This window comes from Zalophus californianus, chromosome 5, assembly GCF_009762305.2.
Source record: "Zalophus californianus isolate mZalCal1 chromosome 5, mZalCal1.pri.v2, whole genome shotgun sequence".
NCBI lineage: Eukaryota > Metazoa > Chordata > Mammalia > Carnivora > Otariidae > Zalophus > Zalophus californianus.
This window is the reverse complement of record NC_045599.1, coordinates 4219882-4247866: the sequence shown is the minus strand read 5'-3', so window position 1 is coordinate 4247866 and position 27985 is coordinate 4219882. Positions and strand designations below refer to the sequence as shown.

Below are 27985 nucleotides of genomic sequence, written 5' to 3'. Positions count from 1 at the left end.
GAAATTGAGTATGGAATGAACTTCAGTTGGAAGACTTTCCACCACATGTGTTTTATTTATAGTTTTTCTCCAGTATGAGTCCTCTGATGATTGGTAAGGGATGAGCTCTGACTAAAAGCCTTCCCACATTCTTTACATTTATACGGCTTTTCTCCCGTATGAATCCTCATATGCGTCATAAGGGATGAGCTTTGTCGGAAAGCTTTCCCACATACTTTACAGCTAAATGGTTTCTCTCCAGTGTGAATTCTCTGGTGCTGAATGAGAGCTGAGCTTTGGTTGAAGGCTTTTTCACAGTCATTACATTTATAAGGTTTCTCTCCAGTGTGAATTTTTCGATGAGTATTAACCGCTGAGTGAGAACTGAAGGCTTTTCCACATTCTTTACAGTTATACGGTTTCTCTCCGGTATGGATTCTATTGTGTATATTAAGCCGTGAAATCCAGGAGAAGGCCTTCCCACATTCGTTGCATTTGTAGGGTTTTTCTCCCGTATGAATTCTTTGATGCTGTATCAGAGCAGAGCTTTGGCTGAAGGCTTTCCCGCATTCCTTACATGCATAAGGTTTCTCCCCAGTGTGGATTCTCTGATGTATGATAAGGGCTGAGTGATAACTGAATACTTTCCCACACTCATTACAATTAAAGGGTTTCTCTCCAGTATGAATTCTATGGTGTCTACTTAGCCGCGATATTGAAGTAAAGGCTTTCCCACACTGACTACATTCGTAGGGTTTCTCTCCAGTATGAATCCTGTGATGTTGAATAAGAGATGAGCACTGGCTAAAGGCTCTCCCACACTCGTTACATTTATAGGGCTTTTCTCCAGTATGAATTCGTTGGTGATTATTCAGGGATGAGCTTCCTTTAAATGTCTTGCCACACTCGTTGCATTTATAGGGTCTCTCTCCGGTATGCATCCTCTGATGTCCGATGAGGGATGTGGTGAAACTGAAGGCTTTCCCACATTCGCCGCAGATGTAAGGTTTCTCTCCCGTGTGAACTCTCAGGTGCTGAGTGAGAGAGGAGCTTTGGCTGAAAGCTTTCCGACATTCCTTGCACTTGTAGAGCTTCTCTCCGGTGTGGATTCTCTGGTGTTTACTCAGGGAAGAACTGTGGAGGAAGATTTTCCCACAGAGGTTACATTTGTAACATTTGCGCACCGTATTGACTCCCAGTTGTTTAAAGAGAACTGAATACTGCTGGGAATGGGGTTTCCTTCCTCTGGAAACGAGTCTGGGTTTTCTAATAAGGGATGATTTCAGACTGACATTTTTCCCGAGCTCAATACTTGTAAAGCTCCTCTCCCTCATGTGGGTGTTTTTGATGGTGACTAAGACTTTCCTGAAAGGTTTGTTCTTTTTGCCTTGTTGCTTCTCTAGTTTGTCCTCATTTATATAGGCTTTCCCTGGCTTGAAATCAAAAGGACTGTCACCTAGGAGTTTATTCATTACTTCCTGATTTTCTTCTTCAGAAACTGTAGTTTCAAACAAGCGCTCCCAACCTAAAATAAACAAAATGGGTAAGTCTCCCTTGCACTGAGAGTAAAGAAAAGTGACACCAAAATATACAAGGACTGCTGACAAATAGTTCCCGGATTCTTAAGAAAGGATGGGGAGAAAAAAAGAGCAAGAGATGGGGCGCCTGGGCGGCTCAGTCAGTGAGGCGGCTGCCTTCAGCTCAGGTCGTGATCCCAGGGTCCTGGGATCGAGCCCTGTGTTGGGCTCCAGCCCTGTGTTGGGCTCCCTGCTCAGCGGAGAGCCTGCTTCTCCCTCTCCCTCTGCCTGCTTGTACTCTCTATCTCTCTGTCAAATAAATAAATACAATCTTTAAAAAAAAAAAAGAAAAAAAGAAAAAAGGGCAAGAGAAAGAAGCAGCATGGGAGACGTGCCTGGGTGGAGAGGGTCTGAGGAAAGCTCGGGTGAACTCCGAGGGAAGCTCCTCCAACAAGGGCAGCCAGGCCTGCTCTAGGAAAAAGCTCAGGTCAGCAGGGGACAGAGCACTTCTGAGTTCAGCGGGTTGTGTTACTCCTCAACTCCCTCTCCTGCATCAGTCACCAGTGCACTCAAGGTAAATCCACGAGGAAACTGCAGAGGAGCTACAAGTAAAACCTGGAAGAGCTGTGGGTCTTAAAAAGCTCTCTGAAACCCAGGGCCTCGATTAGTGCTGTTTTAGAACTCCTCCAAGTGCCGTATGTGGTGTTATGATGGCCATTCCCTCACTTGTTCAGGCAATTATTTACTCAGTAGCCGCCATGCAAAGCTCAAGATTAGGAGTATGGGGAACATATCAGACAGGAATCCAGTTTTTGCAAGGTTTACATTCTAGCAGCAGGGTGTTAACAGTGACCAAGTGGCCAAATAAACTAGGGATGATGAGTTCTGGGGGTGACAAGAATGAGGAAAACAAACAAAAACAAGGTGGTGTGCAGTATGAGTAAACGAGCTGACATTTTAAACTGGGTGATAAGGAAGTAGAATTAAAGATGGGATCTAAATAATGAGAGCTGGCCAAGCAAAACTGTGGGTGTAAAGAGGATTCCAGTCAGAAAGAACATAAGGCAAGAGTCAGCTTCGAGTTGTCCAGGAACCCAGATTTGTCCAGTGTGGCCTGAGCAAGAGGGAACAAGCCAGTGTTACGAGGTGAGGCCAGGAAGTAGGCAGGAGCCGCGTCACGCAGGGTCTTGTAAGATACAGGAGGACATCTGGAACTTCTTCAGAGGATCACTGCGAGTTAGGAAGGACAGCACAGGTCTGTTTAAAGAGGATCGCAGTGGCAGTGTGACAAATGGACGGTAATTCGGGGTGGGCAGATGCAGAGCAGCCACTCAGGGGACTGGATGGAGGCGATGGCGGTCTGCACTGGCATGGCAGTGGAGGGGGGCACATTTGGGATTTCTGAAGACAGAGATGACAAGTACCTTCACCTATGAATGGGACGTACAGAGTACGTGAAAGAGAGGACTCGAGGATGATGTCCAGCTTCTGGCCTGGGCAGCTCGATGGAGACGGGTGCCATGTGACGATATGGGGACTACTGGGGGAAGAGCACATTCTTGAGAATAATTTTCAGTCCACTTTTTAATCACTCAGAACACAGTGCAAGGAATGGTGTCATTGCTTCAAAAAGAATGAATGTATTTTCTTAAAGGGGTTTTATTTTCTTAACTAAAAAAGAGATATATAATCATTGTAAGAAAAATAAAGAATACAGAAGGCTGTAAATATGAAAATCGAACTTAGCCATACACACGATACACAAATATAATCATTGCTAGATGTGGAATTTAGCTCACCAGAATTTTTCTGGATATTAGAAAACACTTTTATTTAGAAAATAAAAATAGGTTGAAACTACGCTTCCCCCTACCTACTGTGCACTTACAAAAAAACTGTGGGCTTCTCTCCATGACAACAAATGAAGGTTGACACCATCATTTTAATGGCAATGTAAGATTTCAAAGCACAAACATAATCATAATTTAATAAATCCCCTTCTAAGAGTCACTTAGCTTTCTTCTTCCCAGTGATCCCTCATGTTATAACAAACATTCTTTATACCACCTTTGCAACTCTGCACAATTATGGAATTATTGCCTTAAGATAAACTTCCAAACCTGGACTCGATTTTAATAAAGCCAGACCATCCTGCAGAAAGATTATACCCATCAACATCCTACGAAAGATACTCAGGTATCAGAGCGATAGGAAAACACTGGATATGTATTTCTTAATTTGGGGTAATACAGTAAGGGGAAAATGGCATCCCATTGCTTTAGTTTGTAATTCACTGATTATAATGAAGTTGAATCGTTTTTCAAAGAATCCTGGGTGAATTTTCAAATTCACATTCCTTGAGTTTTTAATGGTTATACTCATGCCTTTGTACTACAATTATTTATTCTCTGGACCTTTTCTCTGTTTCTCTTTATATTATACCTTTGTATTCTAGAGCCACTACAGCTATCTTAATAACAGGAAAAAAACTAGAAATTAAAATTTCCAGAAGATTATTTAATAAGATATGGTTTAACAATACAATAGAGCTCTTTCAGAGACACAGGCCTCTATTTAATGAGTGCTGAATAACTGAAGGACATTCACAATTTAAAATAGGTTTGAGAACAGTCTGTATAATCAATCTCTCTCTCTGTGTCTCTCCCTCATGCACAAACACACTCAAATACTCACAATCTGAGAAGACAAATAGTAAAATATCAACAAAGGTTCATCATGGTTGGTTGGCAAAATTTCACGTGAATCTCTCTTTAAGATTTTATTTATTTTACAGAGAGAGAGAAAGAGGGCACAAGCAGGGGGGGTACCTGAGGGAGAGGGAGACTCGATGTGGGACTCAATCCCAGGACCCTGGGATCATGACCTGAGCCGAAGGCAGAAGCTTAACTGACTGAGCCACCCAGGAGCCCCTCTTTTTTTTTTTTTTTAACAATACTACACATACCTTGTATTAATTAAAAGTAGCTAATTTTTTTTCAAATGCTTGCAAAAGAAGAACAAGTCAATTTGATACTAACGATTTCTTTACCAACCAGAAAGCTCAGAGCCAAATTCGAGACTCACCCATGGCTACACTGCTGGCCCTTACCACAGATATATTCACTTTTTGAGGTTCTGACCAAACTTCTATTTTATTTTACCATTAGTCTTACAGTTAGCTTCCTCGGATTGTTGGTGGAATGTGGCAGAATATATGTTAGTATGTAGTAGAAAAAATATCCCTGAAGTGAAAATGACTTGGCTCTTCAAAGCAAAGGGCCCCGTGATGCCAAATAACAATATTAAACGAAAACTCCTTGGTATCTGATACAACCTAATGAACCTTCTGCATTCCAAAGATAAAGAAAATATCCTATAATATTCTAGACAGAAGACAAAAAAAAAGGGCGGAGGGACTAGATTTCTACACAGAAGATAAAGGAAAAAGAATCATGCTAATGGAGGACTTTTTATCAACGACACTCAATGCTCAGTCACTACAGCCAAGTGTGAAGAAAAAAAAATTGATGCTAGAATTCTAGATCCATAATTCTCACCAGAGAGGTAAAAGAATTGATTTTATTTATTTATTATTTATTTTTAAAACCTTTAAAGGTTTTCAATATTTGACAGAGAAAGAGAACACAAGCAGGCGGAGTGGCAGAGGGAGGGGGAGAAGCAGACTCCCCACTGAGCAGGGAGCCCGATGCAGGGCTCAATCCCAGGACCCTGGAATCACAACCTGAGCTGAGGGCAGACGCTTAACCGACTGAGCCACACAGGCATCCTAAAAGAATTGATTGTAGACATGTACAAATAGAGCACACACGAACCTTTCTGAAAATATTATTCAAGAAAACACTCTAGTCAAAACAAAGGGGAAAATCTGAAGACAAAGCTCATGAATGGAAACACAGGATTGAGCTGACCCAGAAAGCCTGTGTCCTGCCATTGAGAGAAATAAATGCTGGATAAGTAGCAAAACTCAAAGGAAGAGAGCCACCCTCTGGTGTCTCAAAGACAAAACAGAACAAAAGCAAACAAAGACCAAAAAAAAAAAAAAAACCCAGAGATGACAACAACAACAAAAAAAAACAAAGACAAAGCAGAACAGCAAATGAGAGCTTATGGACCCAGCAACCCAGAGGAGGTTTAGAGATTGAGAGATACGTCCTAGCAGCCAGGGTCTGGAACATATTATTTTGAGTATTTTCACACAAAAGATTTAGGAGAATGCCATGTTGAATATCTGCGAACCTTCTGCATAAATTCTATTTATCACCATGTTGCCACCCCTGCTTTCTCGCTCTCGTGTAGTATGTAAGTGCACACACATGTGCGTTTTCTTGTTAGCTGAACCATATGTAATAAGTTGCAGACCAAAAAAGTCAAATAAAAACCCAAGCTGGAACAATGAGGGATGTACTGTAGGGATAGAAGGTTTGTTCAAACCACAAAGGGAAGATAATTTAAGAAAATAATCAGTCCAAAAAAGGAATGGGAAGTCCTCAGAGAGGGAGAAAAACCATGAAAGACTCCTAGCTATAGGAAACAAACTGAGGGTTGCTGGAGGGGAGGCAGGTGGGGGGATGGGATAATTGGGTGATGGGCAGTAAGGAGGGCATGTGACGTGATGAGCACTGGGTGTTATATGCAACTGATGAAATACGACATCTGAAACTAATGATGTACTATATGTTGCCTAATTGAATTTAAATAAATTTTTTTTAAAAAAAGGAAAATAATCAGTCCAGAAAAACAGGGGAAGACATGACTCACAAACCTTTACGCATTATATACGGTGTCACATTTTCTGCATTCACATTACAAAGGACATCAGAGACAAGTGGGCCTTTCTTGGGAGAATTCAACTCTCCCTCTGAACCTGCCGTATCAAGGACTCAGAAAGGTAGAGAGAGAGGATATGCCCTTCCCAGCCTTCCCCAGGCCCTGCTCAACATCTCCTGATCAGCAGCACCAAGGCAGTGAGAAAACGCTCTGTCCACTTCCCAATCATTGTCACTCACCTACACATGGGCCTTGACAAACTCCATTTTCCACCATCCAGGGGTCTTCCCCTTGCTGTAACTGGAAGATGACCTTTGGTTTGGAAAACAGGATTCCTGTTGGTGAACAAGAAGAAGAGAATGAGTCCTCTGTGCAGACATTAGAGGGGTTAGGCTCCTAGAGGATGGCCAGAGGTGGTCTCAGGAAGAAAGTCAGGGTGCTGGTTGTGCACGCCTCCGAACTGGAACCTCTCATGAGAGAGGGACAGAGTTTGGGGACAAAGAACAGTAAAAGCACACAAAGGCTGCCCATCACCGACTCTACCAACCCAAGGCCTTTCTTGGCAGTGGACGGGGGGAGCAACTGCCACCCTGTGAGCCCACCTGCGGGTCCTCCTCAAAGAGGGCCCCACAATGCTCCCCCGGCAGACTCTCCATCATGAGGAAAGGTCCTTACCCAGCGAGACGAGGGTGCCGTAGTTCTCCAGCATCACCTCCCGGTACAGGGTTCTCTGCGCGGAGTCCAGGCGCAGCCACTCATCCTGGCTGAAGAACACGGCCACGTCCCTGAATGTCACAGACTCCTGCAACGGAAACCCACTCCTGCTCACCTGGGACCATCCCCTTGGGGATGTCGCCTGTCGCCACACAAGGTTGCAAGCATCTCCAGGCGAGTCTCTGTCCTTTCCAAATGTACATACAGTTGTTCCCACTTCTGCAAGGGGATATGTTCTAAGACCGCCCCCCAGAGGATGCCTAAAACTTGGGGAGTACCGTACCCTATATAAACTGTTTTTTCCTATAAATACAATCCTATAATAAAGTTTAATTTATAAATCAGGCACAGTAAGAGATTAACAACTAATAATAGAACGATTATGACAATATACTATAGCAAAATTATGTGAATGTGGTCTCTCCCTCTCAAAACATCTTATTGTGCTGTACTTACCCTTCTTCTGCTTGTAATATTGTCACCAGCTAGACCCCAAGACCTGACCTTTACTGCCCACCTGCTTATACTCACTGACCTTTGTTCCACATTTTTCCTTAAGCTCTTCTTCCCAGTTTATCTCTTAACTCAGGCAAATGGAAAGTGAAACTGCCCCTCCAGAATATTGCACCCCCTAGTTAACAACCGTCAATAAAAGATAGCAACTCAAACCCCAGGGCACAAAGCTCGCTCGCTCTCTCTTTCTCTCAAGCTCATCTGCTCTATCTTGAGAGTATAATTTTTGCTTTAATAAACTTCCCTGCTGTGTCACTCATCTGCTGTGTTGTGTGTCCGTCCTTGAATTCTTTCTTGAGACAAGACCAAGAACCTTCAGCAACTCCTTCAGGACAGGCTTGGTCGAGGCCCCAGGGCCTCCCCAGTTCACCCGGCAACACTGAAACTCTGCATTGTTCAAGAGTCAACTATACTAGAAGTACCTCTGATAACACTTGCTGATTCAGAGGTCTTCTTTCTTGGATCTTCCTAGACAATCACCTGGACTCCTATCAGGTACTACTCTAGTTGATTGGTCCTCAATTCCTTGAGGGTAAAGACCATACATTTTCTCTTTGAATTCCTTATGTTACAGACAGAATTACCTGATTCCCCCAAGTTTCCAACCTTCACAGGGAAAAAACATACCTAGATCCCTCACAGAGCCCTGGGTGTGGCTCTAGCACAGGGCTGGGGAGGGGGGACATTCAATTCCTAATCAACAAGTACTTAGCTGTTAGGTGGGGAATTCCCAGTGAGACTAGCCCCAAGCACTAGGGAAACAGCTTGATGTGGTCCATATATACAATGGATTATTACTCAGCCATTAGAAAGGATGAATACCCACCATTTGCATCAACATGGATGGAACTGGAGGGGATTGTGCTAAGTGAACCCTAATCCAGGACCTAATCCAGAACTACTTGGATTTCTTCACATGCTTGAAGAAAAGAGCTAGAATCACAACTAACGAACCCTTGAATACTACATTGAAAACTAATGATGTACTACATGCTGAACATAATAAAAAATATTAAAAAGAGAGAGAGAGAGAGAGAGAGAGAAGCAGCTTCTTTCCTGAGTTACCCTACCAGGCCCTCAGGTCCCTCCATGGGCTTCACTGCCTCGTAAAGCTCAACAATGGCGTCAGTGTGTTCACGATCTCTGAACCGGGAAGGCAGGTGAAGAAAGAAGCCTTCACTCACCTGAGCTTGGGCTGGCAGCAACCTTGTGGCCATTTCTCCCTCCTGGAGAAGGCACCTGAAATGGAGAGAGAAACTGTGAGCAGTCTGTCTGTCCATCCTGTCTGTACTCCCACCCTCATGAAGCCTGACTAAATTAGAGAGCTCCACACGCTGAGCCGCCTGCAGATGGAAGCCAGAGGGAAACTGGGAGCCCAGGCATCCCTGAGTTAGAGGGTCCGTGGGCATGGCCACCCAAACCAGGAGTGGGCAGCAAGCATACTTCCAGTCACTGGCCTGCTACCTTTCAGCCAGTGGTTTCTGAATAAAGATAAATCAGACTAAGGAATTAGAACCAACTGATGTACATTAACAGAGTAAAGGGCCGTCAGGCCATGCTCACAGAGATGCTCAATGAAAGAGAAATAACATAAATATTCCGCACATCTATACTTATTTTGCGCTATATATAATTATAATTATATTGTACCTAACATAGTAAATAATTAGATATAACATATGACAACAAAGTATAATAATACGATAATTATAATAATTCTTCACATAACATTCGAAGGAAATTGGTGTCCTTTTCAGGAAGAGCCAACCAAAAATTAGTCTTCTCTTCCCCTTGGAAATGGTGCTTCCTTTATGAAGAAAGAGTTATCAAATCTCCTTAATATAAACAAAAACATTACCCATCCTCTCCCTGCTCCAAAAAAAAAACCCCACAAGGCTCAAAAGAAAGAGCATCATTGGCTAAAGATGAATTTAAAATTTGGAGAAAAGGGAAGTAACTCAGCAAAAGGACGAAATTAATCCAAAAAAAAAAAAAAAAGAATAGTCAAATCACTCTAGGATTTACTCACTCTGGGAGAACAGGGCCACACAAGCTCAATATAGCAAGGATAGCAAAAACTAATACACAATAAAATAAAGTTGAAACTCGGGGCGAGGTGGGGGTGGGGTGAGACCCACAAACGCTACCAGCCAAAAACTGCCCCAGGGTGCATGAACCCTCCAACAAGGCAGAGCTCCCTGCAATCTCAGTTCTGGGGCCGCTGCTCCAGGAGCCCCGCCCGAGGCTGGCGCCCGGGGCTCAGGCGGTGACAGCTCCGATTTCCGGGGCTGCGGGACCGCGGGAGCGCAGAGCTCCCGGGGCAACGCCCCCTCCCCGGACCGCCTTCACCTGCCGAGGCCGCAGCCGCCCCTCCGACGCCCGCAACTGGGATTCGCGCGGCGGCCGGCCTTCTGCCCTGGCCCCGCCGCAGGAGCTGCACACCCTGGGCCCGCTCTCACCGGGGGCCTGTACCTGTGCCCGCCGCGACGGAGACGCCAAGCGGCGGACCGCACTGGAGACAAGCAGGATACCTAGCCTGGGGACATTTTTCGCCGCCACCGCTAGGCCGCCGGGCGCAACTGCGCCTGCGCACGAGAGGTATTCGGGTGCCTCTGCCGAACCGCCGCACTTTTCCTTTCGAACTCTCTTTCCCAGACGTCGTCGGGGGACGGCGGCCTACGGTGTCCGAGAAGAGCCAATAGCGGTAAGGCTAGAGAACGCCATCTTGCCGGGAGCCCAAGAAGCCTGAAGCCTCGTCTTTCTGCCTCGCTCACCACTTGTCCTGTGGAGCACCCTTTTTGGGAAAAGTGAGTATGTATTTAAAAATATGGAAAATTCGCCACTCGCTGCTGGTCGTTCTTGATTCAGCAATTCCTCTTCTGGGTATATTCCCAATGGGATTGAAAGCGATGACTTAAACTGGTATTTGTACAACGTTAAGAGCAGCATTATTTACAGTAGCCAAAAGATGGAAACAAGCCAGTGTCAATGGACAGATGAGTGGATAAACATAATGTGGTGTGTGCGTACAATGGAAAATCATTCAGTCGTATAAAGGAAAGAAATTCGGACACATGCTCCAACATGGATGGATCTTGAAGACATGCCAAGTAAAATAAGGCAGACTCAAAGCGGACAAATATTGTGTGATTCCACTTATATGAGGTATTTAGAATAGTCAGATTCATAGACAAAGTAGAAAAATGGTTACCAGGGGTTTGGGGAAGAGGGGAATGAGAATTTATTGTTTAATGGGTATAGAGTTTCAGTATCCAAACTGAAAAAGTTTGGATGAAAAAGTTCTGGAAATGAATGGGTGTGATGGTTGTAGAACAACGTGAATGAACTTAGTACTCCTGAACTGTGCACTTAAAAATGGCCAAAATGGTAAATTTTGTGTTATGTGACTTTTACCGCGATAAAAATAATAGCAATACAAAATAAAGAAGTAACACTTGTGAACTGTTATTGGCAAAACAACATAACATTGAGATTTACAAAGTATAAATAAAGTGACAGACTGAGTACACATGATTGCCTCCTTTTTTCTCTTAATATTCCTTAAAATGACAAAAACACGTACATATTTAATTTTCAAAGGAATAGATCCCTTACAGCTCTAGAAAATACCATGAAACCCCCAGAAATTGAGAGAAAATCTTGGAAGGCATGCAGCAGTGTGCCCTGAGGTCCAAAATCCATCTAATAGATTCAGAAGAAGAAACCAGGAAATGAAGAGAAAGAAAAATTACAAATAGATTACAGATAAAGCTATGGAAACGTTCGAGCTGAAGAAGGCTTGGGTCTTCAGATTAAATAGAATATAAGGTGTTGAACATAATGATGGGGTTGGGCCACGGGAGGCCTACAAAAAATATATCCTGGATGAAATTTCAGAACTCTTAAGGATAAACAGAAAATCCTAGGAGCTACCAGGATATAAGAATGAAATAAAAGATTACCTATGTGTCCCTTGCTATAATAGAAGATGGGACTGCTTCAGTTGTCTTAGATGATAAAGGCAGAATGAGAAATTCTTGGGTCGGACTCTAGCTCCCTCAGAATGAGTAGTTCAGTGAGGTCATCAAAAAAACAAGTTTCTTCCTTCCCTCCTCTCTGCTGCTCAGGAGTTGGGTGCAATGTGGACATGGATACAAAATCGAGTTCTGTTGGGAAATAGGAAGAGGGGGTGGCATGGATATCGGGTCATCAAGAATGCCCACAATTCCAGGCAAAGCAAAGAGGCTGATATCAGACTCTCAGCAGCAGCACTGGATTCTCGAAGACAGCACGGAGCAATAGTGTCAGATTTCTAAAGTAAAATGACTTAGGACTTGTAATTCTATAAACTTTTAATCTAGCATTCAATTGTGAGTGAAGTAAAGGCATTTGGAAGATGGAAGTATTTGCATAGATTGTAATCCCTAAAATGTCTCTGATTGAATTAATGATAAATATAATCCATTAAAAAAATCAAAGAGGGGCGCCTGGGTGGCTCAAGTCAGTTGAATGTCTGACTCTTGATTTCGGCTCAGGTTATGATCTCTGGGTTGTGAGGTCAAGCCCCATGTTAGTCTCTACACTGGCCGTGGAGCCTGCTTGGGATTCTCTCTCCTCTCTACCCCTCCTCCACGCTTGCACGCTCTCATTCTCTCTCTTTCTCAAAAAAGAAAAAAATCAAAGAAAGTATAACTTGTGTGGATTATAGGAGAATGTAGTAAGTACATTAGTAAAACATCGGGGTTCAAAATGATTCTTGAGCATATTGTGAAGATAATAGGATTAAAAACACAGATGATGGGGCGCCTGGGTGGCTCAGTTGTTAAGCGTCTGCCTTCGGCTCAGGTCATGATCTCAGGGTCCTGGATCGAGCCCTGCATTGGGCTCCCTGCTCCACAGGAAGCCTGCTTCCCCCGTCCCACTCCCCCTGCTTGTGTTCCCTCTCTCGCTGTGTCTCTCTCTGTCAAATAAATAAATAAAATCTTAAAAAAAAAACACAGATGATAACAAAAGGGAATGGCGGAGAGGGTATGATGACAGGCTAAGGTTCTTGTCTTTTTCAGGGGGATGACACAGATACCAATTGACTTCAGATGTAAATTTCATGTATATTAAGTATTTAATAGAGACCAGTAGGCAAATGGAAACAGGGTATATGACTTCCTAACCAGCTGCAGAGTAATCTTAAATTATATTCTTTTAAGTCAACATTCTTTTTTAAATATAAATTGTTTTATTTTTGTAATTAGATCTTCACAAAGTTGTCTTTTCAACTTTTCAGTTTGTTTTACTAACATGAAATTATACTGTAGTACACAAAAGTTGGTCACCTGGGGAACAATAATTGTATATTCAGCTTAACAGAAATAAAAGGATATTTGTCTTAAAATGCAAGATTTTATCTGCTGCAAAAGCTTTCATCATGTGATCACATTATAAAAGTTTTGAAGTAACATTTTTTTTAATTTTTAATAAGATTGTTGTGTGGCTACAGGTCCCAATCAGTGTAGTGGAGAGAGACCTGCAGCCCTGTTCTCCATCACCCAGCTCTGGATATTTCTTCCTTCCCTACACATCTAGCGTGTCCTGAGCCTCGGCATCAACCCGTTCTGTGTAGGAATGTGGACCCAGGGCCCTGGGCTGCGCTAGTGGGGAGGAGAGCGGGGCTTGCACCAAGCTGCCTCATTCCCCAGAGTCTGAGTGCCCGCTCACCAGCACTGCCTGCACCTTCTAGCCCACTGGCCATCAGTATTTGGAGTCTTGGACCTGACACATTGGGAGGTAATGCTGGCTCAGCTTTGAGTATCTTGGGGAGAATGAAGACAGCCCCCAAAAGGAGGGCTTTTCTACCAGGACCAAATGCACTAGTGGTCTGGACCACAGAGAGACACTGGCCAAGGATGGAATCGCCACTTTAGCTGTTGGCAGCTCACCTTCCAAACTGTCTAGTATGTTTTTTGCTGTCTGCATCTCTTGGAGTAGTGTTACTGCCTACTTATCCACCAGTATCAACAAGGAGACTTAGAACCAAAATTTAGAAATCTAGCTTACTGTATTTTATTTTGGATTATGCATATGTGGGAATCTGTACTTCCATGATGTTGCCTTACCAGGTCCCTGCAAAGCAACATATAGGACTTCATCAAAATGAAAAGTTTCTACTCATCAAGTGACAGTTTTAGGAGCATGAAAAGACAAGACACGGGTGGGGAGAAACATTTGAAAAGCATATATCTGATAGTTTTGTATCTAGAATATATAAAGAACTTTCAAAAAACTCTGTTGTACTATACCAAACAGCCTAATTTTTTAAATGGGCAAAAGATTTGATCAGATACTTCACTAAAAAGTTATAAGAATGGCAATTAAGCTCAGAAAATGTTGCACAACATCATTAGTCATTAGGGAAATGCAAATTCAGACTATAGGGAGGTACCACTACATACCTACTACAGTAGAGGGAAACATGGCCCCTCAAATACGTCCATTTTTAATCCCCAGGATGTGTGACTGTTACCTCATATGGCAGAAGGGACCATGCCCATGTGATCAAGTTAAGGACTCTGAGATGAGGCAGTTATCCTGGATTATCTAGGTGTGCTTGACACAATCACATTGGTCCTTACAAAAGGTGGGCAGGGAGTCAGAATGGAGGTTAAATGATGATGGAAGCAGGGAGATAGAAAAAAAGAATTGAAGATGCCAAACTGCTGCCTTTGAAGATGGAGGAAAGAGGCTGTAAGCCAAGGAATGTGGGTACCTACCACAAGCTGGAAAAGGCAAGGAAAGGGATTCTCCCTTAGAGCCCCAGGAGGAAGCAGCCATGCTGTCATGTTGACTTGGGCTCAGTGAAATTGATTTTGGACCTCTGGCCTCCAGAATTGCAAGGGAATAAATGCATGTTTTAAGCCCCTGAATTTGTGGCAGTTTGTTACAGCAGCAATAAGAAACTAACACACCTACTAAAATGATTGAATAATTTTTTTTTAAGATTTTATTTATTTATTTGACAGAGAGAGACACAGCAAGAGAGGGAACACAAGCAGGGGGAGTGGGAGAGGGAGAAGCAGGCTTCCCGCTGAACAGGGAGCCTGATGTGGGGCTCGATCCCAGGACCCTGGGATCATGACCTGAGCCGAAGGCAGATGCTTAACAACTGAGCCACCCAGGTGCCCTGATTGAATAATTTTTTAAAGGATAATACAAAATGCTGGTGAAAATGTGAAAAAAGCAGAACTCTCACGCTTTGGAAAACATTTTATCAGCTTCTTATAAAGTTAAACATGCACTTTCCATATGACCGAGCAATCTCACGTCTAGGTATCTACTCAAGGGTAAATGAAAACATATGTCCACACAAAAACCTGTATGAACATCTTTTTTTGGGGAAAGATTTTATTTATTTATTTGACACAGAGAGTGAGTGAGAGAGAGCAGCAGATGGAGAGGGAGAAGCAGACTCCCTGCTGAGCAGGGAGCCTGACATGGGACTCAATGAACCCTGGAATCATGACCTGAGCTGAAGGCAGATGCTTAACCAACTGAGCTATCCAGGTGTCCCTGTAAGAAAATCAATAGATTTTGATACTTTCATGCAGTAAAAAGAAACAAATTGCTGACATTGGTCAACATAGATTCATCTTTTTTTAAAAAAGATTTTATTTATTTATTTGAAAGAGAGATAGCGAGAGATAAAGCATGAGCAGGGGAGAGAAGGAGAAGCAGGCTCCCCACTCCCAATGCAGGTCTCAATCCCAGGACCCTGGGGATCATGACCTGAGCCAAAGGCAGATGCTTAACCAACTGAGCCACCCCAGGCGCCCCAAGATAGATTAATCTTAAAAGCATTATGCTAAGTGAGAGAAGCAGGACACAAAAGGTTACATATTGTGTGCTCCTTTATATAAAATACAAGAAAGGGCAAAGCTAGAAGGGACAGAAGTCAAATCAGTGGTTCCCTAATGCTGGGGATAATGGGGGGAAGGGATTAACTGTAAAGGAGCACAAGAGAGAGGGAGTTCAGTGGTGAAGAGGCTGTATAAACAAACCTTATTCTTTACTAATTTAGTACCCAAGCCCAAACTTCTTTGTCTTGTCCACTTTTCACAAATTTATTATTGCTTTGTCTAAAAGCTGCCTGCTTTGGTCACTTCTCTGAGTCTTATATTTCTATGAGCTCCTGTACATGCAAATTAATCTGTCTTACGTCAATTTAATATTGATTTATTTACTTATTTTAGGTGGGAGGGAGAGGGAAAGAGAGTCTTTAAGCAGACTCCATGCTGAGTGTGGAGCCTGACACAAGGTTCAATCTTATGACCCATAAGATCATGACTTGGGCCAAAACCAGAGTTGGATGCCCAATTGACTCTGCCACTGAGGCGCCCCATGGTCAATTTAATTTTTAGAACAGCCAAAAGAATCTAGAAGGGTAGAGGAAACTTTTTCCCTCCCCTACAATTTGGCAGTTCTATTTTTAATTTAAGGAAACTCCGGGGGCGCCTGGGTGGCTCAGTCATTAAGTGTCTGCCTTCAGCTCAGGTCATGATCCCGGGGTCCTGGGATCAAGCCCCACATTGGGCTCCCTGTTCAGCGGGAAGCCTGCTTCTCCCTCTCCCACTCCGCCTGTTTGTGTTCCCACTCTCACTGTGTCTCTCTCTCTCTCTCTCTGTCAAATAAATAAATAAAAATCTTAGAAAAAAAATTAAGGAAACTCCCTACTGTTTTCCACAGGGGCTGCACCAATTTGCATTCCCAGTAACAGCGCACAAGTGTTCCCTTTTTTCCACATCCTGGTCAATGCTTGTTGTTTCTTGTCTTTTTGATAATAGTCATTCTAACAGGTAGGTGATATCTCATTGTGATTTTGATTTGCATTTCCCTGATGATGAGTGATGTTGAGTACTTTGTCATGTACCTGTTGGCCATCCATATGTCTTCTTTGGAAAAATGTCTATTCAGGTCCTCTGCCCATTTTTTAAATCAGACTGGGGTTTTTTTTGCTGTTGAGTTATATGAGTTCTTTATCTATTTTGTTATATTAATCCCTTATCAGATATATGATTTATAAATATTTTCTCCCATTCAGTAAGTTGCCTTTTCATTTGTTGATAGATTCCTTTGCTGTGTAGAAGCATTTATTATTTTTTTAAATTAGGAAATACTTGATATAAGGGTTGGGAGTTATAACTCAGTTTCCTTCTTTATAGTGTTAAAAAGAAGACAGCAGGCCCAGGATGGAGTCACTTGTGCTAAACCCCACATCAGCAAACCAAGACTTAATATCCAATCTAATTAGTTTCAGCCCTCTAGGAATGTGACCTTTAACCAGTTAATCTGAAGTTACCTAGTCAGCACTAGTTAGGAGGTCCACCTGGCCTGGAAGAATGCATTCATTCTCTGTTAATAATTTCCTTTTCTCTACCCCCTCTCTGCCTTTACAAACCTTACCTTTTCTGCAGCATTTTGGAGCTCCTCTGTATTTATTAGATTGGATGCTGCCTGAATTATGAATTAATAAGGCCCATTAGACCTTCAGACTTACTTGGTTGCATTTTTATTATTTAACAGATTTGGTGGCAGTGACGGGACTGAAGGAGGCTTCCAATGGCTTCAGGGACAACAAAAACATAGGTGTGGTATCCCATAAACCTTTTGAGTTTAGTCTTTCTCATGGTTTCCAAGGACCATAGGCAGATCCCCTTTCTGTTCTGAGCTCCACTCTCTGCATTGAGTTCCTGATCTAATTGGCTTTCTACTCCAGGATTTAGCAGGTCAGTTTAAGCAGGTCAGTTTGACCATTAGTTCTGGAAATTCTTGCCCGGTTCAGTTTTATGATCTTAAAATTACCAGCAAAGCCCTTTCTATGAATCTCTCTCAAGATGAAACACTTTTGCAAAAGCATGAGAGTAAAATAATAACTCTGTGAATGACAAAGACTGAAAATTTCCATGGTTAGAGATCTGATTAGAGTTCATTATGAGGCAGTTGACAAGGAAATTTGGTTATTTTTGTGACATACAACTTTTAAGATAATAACTAGGATTATGATGGGAACAATATTTAGTTATCCATTTAACCATACTGACAAAAGATTTCGCAGGCAAATATAGAAGCTTACATAGTCCTGAGCAAAACTTAGCTCTTTCAATGATGAGTGTACCAGGTTTAATGTCAGTGATTATTTTTGACAAGACACAGGCCTTTGTTTTTTCTAGGCAGACTACTTAAAAGGTAAATAAATAAGCAACCTTTCATAATCCCTTATTATCGAGAGCAGACCAATAGTCCAAGAAAATTTTGTCCTTTGAACTAAGAGAAAACCCAATTCTAACTTTGCTCCCACTTATTTTTAATATAAAACTCATTTACTTAAATTTGTTCCAATCTTATCTAATCCAGATTATGTATAAAATTCCTTTCCCTTAGCTTTTCTAGTAGTTTTAATTACATATATTAGAATTGTTATCCTTTACAAACCTTAGTTTTTAGTGAAATAAGTAAACAATCATGAACTGTCTTTAATATTAGCATTCTGTCTTTTTGCAAATGTATTAATACATTTCATAATTTCTAGCAACATATGCTTTCTCATAGTAAATGTTTCAATGGGGTGTCATATATGTTTACTAACAGACCCAAATTTATTTGCAGTTCCTCTGTAATAAGCCAGAGGTAAATAAACATATATTCAGTAATAAATGTTTCAGTATCTTATTTGGAAAAGATCTAGCTATTTAATGACCTCATCATTTAATTTAACTTAGCAAAACTTTAAGGTTTTAGGTGACTGAAATTTTCAGGGAAACTAAAAAGTTCACCTAAAAACTTTTATCCCCCTTACATCTATTTGAATCACTTGTTTTCAACAATTATGTTTGGAGTACCTACAGAAACCTCATTAAACATTAGACAAAGTTAGCCATTACCCCCAAGCTATTTTTCTTGCTGACGTATCTTGTAAGAGATAACATGAACTCACTTGGCTAGTCAGCTCAGGTGGAATACAAGTTTTATGTTTAACGTTGATTGAATAAACCAACAACCTTAAACTAGCTTTAATGCCAAATCTTTTTCCCAGATCACATGAACCTGAAATTCCCTTGGGTTAGTTTCTATTATATTCTTGAGAATTTTTATGAAGTTTATATAAGTGCTTATTTGTTTAAACCAACGAAAGAGAAGTCTAATGCAAATTAACTTTAGTAGTACCGTCTGGAGGTAGAAAATACCACACATCCACAACACACATATAGAGACACACATAAACATGCAGACGGAATAAACAGAGACTTTATAGCTTCCGCTTTCCTTCTAAAAGAAGTTGGATCTCAGTTGTTTTTCTGGCGGGTGGAGTAAGTTAAAGCCGCCTGCTCGGATGGCTGAAGCTAAGTTTCAAATGAGATTTCCCCCATTTATTTTTCTTGTGATAGGAATGACCTTCCCGAAGTTTGTGCTTTAACCTTTGCCTCCCAAAGGCACAGGGAGAGAATGCAAGTTACAAGCCTTTTAAGAGAAATAGGGGAGGTTTCAGGATGGGTAAAAAGGAATAGGTGGACTTTGAACTGCCTCTGGAGCTGCATCTCTAGCTTTGCAAGGATTTGTGAGGTCAATTGCTCTCCACTCCCCAAAGAATGACACTATAACCTAAATGACCTCTGAAGTTTATTTCACCCGCCCAACCGCATTATCTTCTATCTGCTTTTGGCGGGGGGGCTAAAAATTTTTCTATCAGGCTCTGAATGTCAGCTTTCAGTTTGGCCAGATTTCTGATCGTAGAGTTTTAAATCCTTTTAAATACCTTGCCAGGTTTCAGCGTGGCCAAGCAGTCAATATTTCAGGCAGCATTAAACAACCCCATGGCCCCAGGAGGCACCCTCAAAGAGGGTGCAAGGGATAATGTCTTCACAAGATCCAGAGCCACTCCCAAAGATCAGTAACCAACGCCCTGGATTTGGAAAAGTAAAGGACAATGGGAAATTTGATTTGTCTCTCCGGGTACTACAGACAGAGATCCGGGCAGGAGAGCTGATTCTGGCCCGAAGTCTCCCATCAGCTGGCTTCTGCCAGTTTCCCCAGGATCCCATCTGCAGGCTCTGAATGGGGTTTAAAGAAGAGGATGTAACTCGGCTATTTACCAGAATTTGGCAAGATATTTCATTAATGTTAATTTTATTTTTCCTTGGCTCCAGAAAAATCCCCAAGTCCTATCAACTCCTGAGAGGGACCCTCACAGGGGCCTTCCTTTGGGGATAGATGTGGGGATGTCCATTAGGCCACTAACTGGGTAGACTTTTGTTGACATCTCGTAGATGCAGTTCAGACCAAGGATTACTGGAGCTGAGTATTCAAATAAAGGAGGGTGGAGGGGAGCAGGAGGAGGATGTCAGGCTTATGGCCTTTTGTTTTAGGTACCTCTTAAGTCTTCAGTTTTTCATTAGCCTTTAGCAACAAATCTTCCAACGAAGCTACTTAGGAATTTCGAAGCCCTTTGGAGACTTCTGCATGCCAATTAAAATAGTTACCCCATTCTATCTATTGATTCGAGAACCCTTGCTTTCAAGTGCACCGCCTAAACAATCTTGTCTGATTGGAATATTCCTTGTAATAGCTGCTGTAATTTTCCCTGAGGGCTGGCGGCAGTTTGCTGGGACCCTGAGCTGCAAACTGAGTTCACCCCAAGTTTTTGTTGAGTCCTATCTGGCTGTAAAGGGGGTGCAACCCACATTTCTGTCTGGCCACATTTTGGGGTCCCCCACTCTGACAGTTACCAAGCCAAGTTCTTGGGACACAAAATTCTAGGCTTTCTTTGGTCAGATGGTGGCCATTTTTATAGAGCTTTATAGCTTCTGGGAGCATAGTTCTTAAGCAGGTGTGGTGGAAGGGGGCATCCTGAACTCTTTAGAATTTTAAGGATCCCATTTCTCTGACTAAGCCTTTGGGTCTCTGGGAGCCGAATTGATCCCCAAGAGGGATGTGCCGTGGGGTCAGAGATTGAGTGGTATTTTACAACGCACCTCGTTGCACGGGAATTTTCTTGAGGTCGGCGGGTGACCTAGGGTTAATCTAACCCTATTCCAACAGATGGTGCTATTGCCCACATAGCCAGGATTAGAGGACCCAGGAATCAAGGGGTAGAAAAAGAGGTACCACTATTACCCTTAGAGACCCGCTAGAAAAATGTTTGCTTCTGGTTCCCACAACCTCGTGTTCTGCTGGCGCAGCGGTCTTGAGTTCCAGAGGGTGGAATTCTTCCACCTGGAGACACAGCAATAATTACCCTCAACTGGAAGTTAAGGTGGTCACTTTGGACTCCTCGTGCCTCTGAATCAACAGGCAAAGCAGGGGGTTACCGTGCTGGCCAAGGTGATTGATCCCGAGTACCACCCAGGGGAAAGTAGAAAGCTGTGCCACAGTGGAATACAGGAGACCCCTTTGGATGTCTGTAGTGTCACCATGCCCTGCGATTAAGGTCAACAGAAAAGTATAACCACCCAACCAGGCAGGACTATTGATGGCTCATAGTATTTATGTTACAGTATATCAAGGAGACGCATAAACATCACTCAAAAACATTACCTCCCCTTCTGGGGAAGAGGTTAGTGAGTTTTTGGTTGTATGCAGGAGAGTTGTATCACGTTAAGTGAAGTGACCTTGTTATTGCCCTTATATAGGGCTTAAGTGTGGCTTAAGGAGATGCATATGTGTGCCAAGTAGACAAGGGGTGATGTGGTGATGTTTAATTGCATATGTCAACTTGACAAGGGCCCAGGGTGCACAGATATCTGATCAAACATCATTCTGGGTATGTCTGTGAAAGTGTTTTCCAGAGGAGATTCACATTTGAATTGGCAGAGTGAATACAGCAGATTGCCATCCTTAACATAGGTGGGCCTCATCCAATCACCAGAAGGCCTAGACAGGACAAAAAGACCTACCCTCCCTTCTTCTTTTTTTTTTTTTTTAGATTTTTTTATTTATTTGAGATGGAGTGAGAGAGAGAGCACATGAGAGGGGGGAGGGTCAGAGGGAGAAGCAGACTCCCCGCTGAGCAGGGAGCCCGATGCGGGACTCGATCCTGGGACTCCAGGATCATGACCTGAGCCGAAGGCAGTTGCTTAACCAACTGAGCCACCCAAGCGCCCAGACCTACCCTCCCTTCTTTGAGCTGGGACATTGGTCTTCTGCTGTTGGACTCGAACTGAAACATTAGCTAGCCTTCTATCTGGAACCTACACCGTGGGCTCTCCTAGTTCTGAGGCCTCAGGCTGAAACTACATGTCTGTCTGTCTGTCTGTCTATCTGTCTGTCTATCATCTATCTATCTTCTGTTTCTCTAGAGGATGCTGACTACAGTAGTTAATCACATCTGCAAATGATGAGAGTGTGTGTCTTTAATTCAATCATGCTTATTTTTTTCTTGCACTGACTAGTGCCCCCAAGAGGGAGTGATGATTGGAATTGTTGTCTTGTTCTGAGTTTAAAGGAATAAATACCTGAAATGATTTCATCACCAAGTATAATATTTTCTGTAGGCTTTTGGTAGCTAACTTTATCAGGCTAAAGAAGATCCCTAGATTACTAAGTTTTTAAAATCATGAATGAATATTAGATGTTATCAAATGCTTTCTCTGCATCCATTTAGATAATCTTTTTTTTCCTTTAATCTGTTAATGCAATGAATTACATTAATAAATTTTAAGTCATTAATCTGCTGAAGTGCATTTCTGGGGCAAACCAGACTTGCTTATGAGGTTTTTAAGTATCTCAGTTTGCAAATGTTTTGACTCAGATTTTGGTCTCTGCACTCCTTAGTTTGGCTGAAAATTTTATTTCTTATTCTAGCTATGTTTTGGCTTCATAAAATGAATGATAAAATACTTTCTTTTTTCTACTCTGAAAACTTTTTGTGAAGAAATGCGTTCTACTGCAGTAATGCGTCTGTATTGTGGATTAATACGGTGTTATACGGAAGGTTTCTTGGTTTGTATGAGTTTTTTCCCCAGAAAATTAGTATTTTACACTTCAGGCAAGAGGATCTCAATGCAGGCAAGCCAGCGCAGCTGAGAGCAGTCCAGCTGGGGAGAACAGGACTATTCCTGACACCACTGTCTCTCATAGCTCAGTGTGGCCACCTGCTTTCAGTCTGAAACGCTTCCGTGTGGTCTTCCTAACTCAGTGACACAAACTTTCCATCATATTCCTTTTCCAAGGTCCTTTCACCATTCCTAATAAGTGAAGCACCCTCGCTCTTTCTCTGTCTCGTGTGTATGTACTTATGTATCTAATAACTTACAACATCTTTTTAACTATGCGATTACTTTTTATTAGGATTGTGGTTTGGCGGGCGCCTGGGTGGCTCAGTTGGTTAAGCGTCTGCCTTCAGCTCAGGTCATGATCTCTGGGTCCTAGGATCAAGCTCCACATTGGGCAGGAAGCTTGGTCAGCAGGGAGTCTGCTTCTCTCTCTTTGCCCCTCCACACCGCTCGTTCTCTCTCTCAAGTAAATTAAATCTTTTTCAAAAAAGGATGGTGGTGGAACGCCTAGGTGGCTCAGTCCGTTAAGTACCTGCCTTCTGCTTGGGTCATGATCCCAGGGTCCTGGGATCGAGTCCTGCATCAGGCTCCTTGCTCAGCGGGGAGCCTGCTTCTCCCTCTCCCTCTGCCTGCCTCTCCCCAGCTTGTGCTCTCTCTCTCTGACAAATAAAATCTTAAAAAAAAAAAAAAAAAAGGATGGTGGTTTTTGTTAGTGTTCTGGTTCTAAACCTGCTTATGGTTTGAATGGTCTGTTCCAATCCCATTCTTCCCACAGTAACTCCAGTTATCTTTCGTCGGCATTTTTACATGACACAAGTTATCAGGAACACATACACTGTGCTCCAGCAGAAACACCTGCATGCATTCCTTGATTCATTTGTGCCACCTGACTATATCTGGAGTCACTGGGTGGCTCTTCTCTCTGCCTGGGAGACATTGCTCTGTCACACACTTCATTCAGGTTCAGGTCTTTGCCCACATATGACCTACCATAGAGGACGTCTATGCATCCAACTGGATGTCCATGTGCAGAGGGATGCCCCCTACCCACACATCATACACAAAAATTCACTCCACGTGGATCAAAGCCCTAAATGTGAGAACTAAAACTATCAGAATCTTACAGTAGAACCTAGGTGTAAATCTTCGTGTCTCAAATTTGGCAGTGGATTCTTAGGACACCAAAAACATGAGCAATAAGACGTATATGTTATTTGGACTTCATCAAGATTGAAAACTTTTGTGTATCAAAGGACACTATCAGGAAAGTGAAAGACAACCTAGTGAATGGAACAAAATATTTGCAAATCATATCTCTAATAAGGATATATCCAGAATATATAAAGAACTCTTACAACTCTTAAAACCACAAAAAGAAAAAAAAAAACCTAATATGAAAGGGTCAAAGTATTTTTTTTAAAGATTTTATTTATTCATTTGAGACACAGAGAGAGAGAGAGAGAGAGAGAGCATGAGCAGGGGGAGAGGCAGAGGGAAAGAGAGAAGCAGGCTCCCCGCTGAGCCAGGAGACCCATGTGGGGCTCGATCCCAGGACCCTGGGATCATGACCTGAGCCGAAGGCAGACACTTAACCATCTGAGCCACCCAGGCACCCCAAAAGGGTCAAAGTATTTAAATAGCCATTTTTCTAAAGAAGATCTACAAACCAAAAACCCATGAAAAGATGCTCAAGATCATTAGTCTCTAGGGAAATGCAAATGAAAATCACAGTATCACTTCACATACGCTAGGAAAATAAAAAATATGGAAAAAAACAAGTGTTGGTGAAGATGTGGAGAAATTGAAATCCTTATGCCTCGTGGGTGGGAATGTGAAATGGCTCAGCCACTGTGGAAAACATTTTTGTAATTCCTTAAAAAGTTAAACATGGAATTATCATATGATCCAACACTTCTGCTCTTAGGTATATGCCCAAGAAAATTGAAAACATATTGTATTAGTCAGGGTCTTCACAAAAACCAGAAATCTGTGTGTATGTGTGTGGTGTACGGAAAAGAATGAGAAAGATTTACTTTAAGGAATGGCTCACAGAGTTACGCAGACTGGCAGGTTCAAAATCTGTAGAGTGGGTCAGCAGGCTGGAGACCAAGTGTGAAGGCTGTCTGCTGGTAGAATTCCCTCTTGCTTGGGTGAGACCAGCCTTTTGTTCTATTCAAGCCTTCAGTTGATGGGATGAGGGCCACCCACATTATGGAGGAGAATGTGCTTTACTGAAAGTCCACCAGTTTGAATCTCATCCAAAAAAATACCCTTACAGAAACATCCAGAATAATGTTTGACCCAGCCACGTGACATATAAAATTAACCATCACCAATCAACCCCTTGTCAACACCCATTTGGGTCTCCTTAAACCATACTTAATCTTCAAATGGAGGTAATAACAAGATTATACTTCCACCTAACATGATACAACTATCCCGAGTACAACCAAAAATGTACTAATCTCTCCCCAAGAAGAGGAGGTGAAGTCCTTAAGTGATGTTCACTTTTCTCCCTGATATCTGTAACTTCAATACAATGATATAAAGTAAAAAAAATACTTAACTATTATGATATAAAGTCAACAAATCTTCTGTTACATGATAAGGGAATAAGAGAAGTGGGGCACCTGGGTGGCTCAGTCAGTTAAGCGTCTGCCTTCAGCTCAGGTCATGATCCCAGGGTCCTGGGATCGAGTCCCGTGTCGGGCTTCCTGCTCAGCGGGAAGCCTGCTACTCCCTCTCCCACTCCCCCTGCTTGTGTTCCTGCTCTTGCTCTCTCTCTCTGTCAAATAAATAAAATCTTAAAAAAAAAGGGACTAAGAGAAGAAAGAAAACAAAGCATATAAACATACTCATATCACAAAAAATGAACTCATGATAATCACAATCCTTGTTTATGTTAACTGGTCACGTGGTCGTAGCTGGTAGTTATAACTACCTTCTTCCACTACCCATTTTATAGTCCCTTTGCCCTCAACAAGTTGCTCTTAATATGGTGACCTTCAAGGGTATAAGCCACTAGCAGTCTTGTCTGGATTGGGTTGTTTTCCATTGATGATAGTCACAGGTCATTCACAGTGTTGGACAACTACCACCTCTATATCATTTCAAAACGTCTGACTTATCCCCAAAGAAAACTCTTTGTCCCTTGAGCAGTTACTCCCCAATCTTTCCCCCCACCCAGCCGTGGCAACCACAAATCTACTGTCTCTCTGAATTTACCTATCTTGGATAGTTCACATAAATGCATCTATGTAGTATGTCTGCTTTGGGGGCTGACTTCTTTAATTTAGCATAACGTCTTTGAAGTTTATCCACACTGTAGCCTGTGTCAGTATTTCATTCCTTTTACAACCAAATAATATTCCATTACATGAACCTATCCTAATCATTTCTTTCAGTCACCCACTGATGGACACTTCGGTTGTTTCTAACTTTTGTCTATTAGGCATAATGCCGCCATGAACATCTGTGTAGAAGGATTTTTGAGGGGGTCAGGTGCAGAGGGCCAGGCCTGGCAGGGCAGCAATGGAATGGGAGGCTTCTGAAGGCACATGTGCCTCACATTTGTCCACACAGGACATTCAGGGAAGGCTCAGGGGGATGTCCTCAGATACAACCAGGTGTTTCAACATACTCGTGCCACAGACCATGCCATTTCTCTCACAAACCATGTCCCCCACTCTCTTTGAACAAACATGAAGGTGGACTGTGTGTAATCCAATCCAGGGATCAGCAGCTTTGAAGCTAAATATTAAGTGAACCCCGGGAACACAGAGTTTTAAATGAATTTTGCAATAAAAATCATCTGGTGGTTCAGTCGGGAGGCTAGCCTAAAAATATAGATATATTTAACCTTCCAGCTTTGGGGTTAGAAATGTGAAAACATACTGAGAGTAGCAGCCCGAGCCTTAAATTTCATTTAGTCTTGTCAGTTGAACTAGCTGGAGCTGAAATTATGGACTCAGAAGTAAAAGTTGTTGAAGACCCATTTTATGATGGGTTGTGTGAGCAGCCCCTAGTCTCCTGTGCTGTGTGGACTTGGGGGAGTCACTGTACCTCGCTGGCTAGGTATGTCGTCTGTTTAAGGTGAACAAGGACCCCTTTGCCACTGCATGGGGCTGAATTAATTATAATGAATTTTCCTTTCTTCATTGGTCCCTGTTTCTTGGCCTCTGTGCCGCCCAATTTTCCATCCCCTCTCACCTCCTTGGCCCCTCCTCCCAGCCTCCTCTCTTCTATTTTACTTCCTACTGTTGGGGAGCCTGGGGCTCGGTCCTCACCCTCTGTCCACATCCTCTGCCTGGGTGAGCTCATCCATCCATGACTTTAAATACCACACATTTGCTGATGCCATCCCAGCTTCATCTCCCACCCTGGCCTCTTCCCTCAATTCCAGACTCACGAATCCAACCATTTGAATGAGATTCTCGGCGTTCCTGTGTCCCAAACTGAGCTCTTGATTTCTGCCCTCCACGGATCTGTTCTGCCCTGGTCCTGGTCTGGATGTTCTCAAGGAATGCTCCCTCTTCCTCCCAGATGCCCCAGCCATGACACCTTCCTCTTCCTCACGCTCAGAGCCAGTCCTTCCCCATGCCTGGAGCCCACCCACTTCCCTTCCCTTCCACCTCCAGCAGCCTGGTCACAGACCCTCCCGCCTCCCTCTGCACCATTGTTTGGGCTCTGCCCCAGTTGCTGATGGTCTGTCTTGCATTCAGGAGCCAGTGGGATTCTGGAACCTGCTTTGTGACATCGGCCGTGGCCTCATCTGATCCATTCTGAGCAGGGGAGGGCCGTGAGGGGCTGTGTGAGCCCAGGCCATCCACCTCCAACATCCAGTTTGTATGGATCTTTGTAATGTCAGGCTTGGGACCTAGCGCCAGCTAAGTGCTCCATCCTTCCCAAGTTGTAAAATGGGTAGAGCTGGACCCCATTCTCCTGGCTCCCAGCCTCTGCCAGAGAGAGGTGCCTGGACAGCTCTGGGAGCAAGACTGGCAGGGTCCTTGGATGTGGTAGGGGAGGAGAGGCTTCTGCTCATTCCCTCTGCCAGCTTTGCCCAAATCCCTGCGGCCACCCTAATCCACCCTGCCTAATGGAGCCCAAGCCGGCTCAAGCCCCTGTGGGATGAGCCTGCAAATCCCTGGGGCTGGGAGCTCCCCACCTGTCTCCAGGATGCCCTTTGCTCTCTCTCTCTCTCTTTGCATCAGAGAACCAAATCCGGGGCCTCAGACAGGAATGATGGTAAAAGCATATTGTGGCTAAAGCCCCCTCACCGTAGCCCTCAGTGATGAGATGGGGAAACTCAAGTCCAGAGCCTCACACTGTGGAAGTCACTGCTTCAAGACCCCAGAGCCCAGGAAGGCTTTCCACATGACCAGAAGAACAGTTCTTTAGGGTTCCATCATCAGATGAGAGGGGTCAGGGCAGAAGCTGTAG

General features: G+C 43.1%; 1 protein-coding gene across 2 annotated transcripts; it reads right to left on the bottom strand.

Annotated features, from left to right (window-relative positions):
• Nucleotides 1-32: 32 nt before the first annotated feature.
• On the bottom strand, nucleotides 33-27048 carry ZNF879 (zinc finger protein 879). Of its 2 annotated transcripts, none has more exons than XM_035727576.1 (5): nucleotides 26833-27048; nucleotides 8696-8750; nucleotides 6960-7086; nucleotides 6524-6619; nucleotides 33-1504 (listed from the first exon to the last, which is right to left on the bottom strand). In XM_035727576.1, the coding sequence occupies exons 1-5, from the start codon at nucleotides 26964-26966 to the stop codon at nucleotides 57-59; spliced, it is 1860 nt and encodes a 619-aa protein (XP_035583469.1). In that variant the 5' UTR covers nucleotides 26967-27048; the 3' UTR covers nucleotides 33-56. The 2 variants fall into 2 exon arrangements, with proteins under 2 accessions (XP_035583469.1, XP_035583470.1); XM_035727577.1 differs by lacking the exon at nucleotides 26833-27048 and adding an exon at nucleotides 9984-10107.
• Between the last annotated feature and the right edge of the window lie 937 nt (nucleotides 27049-27985).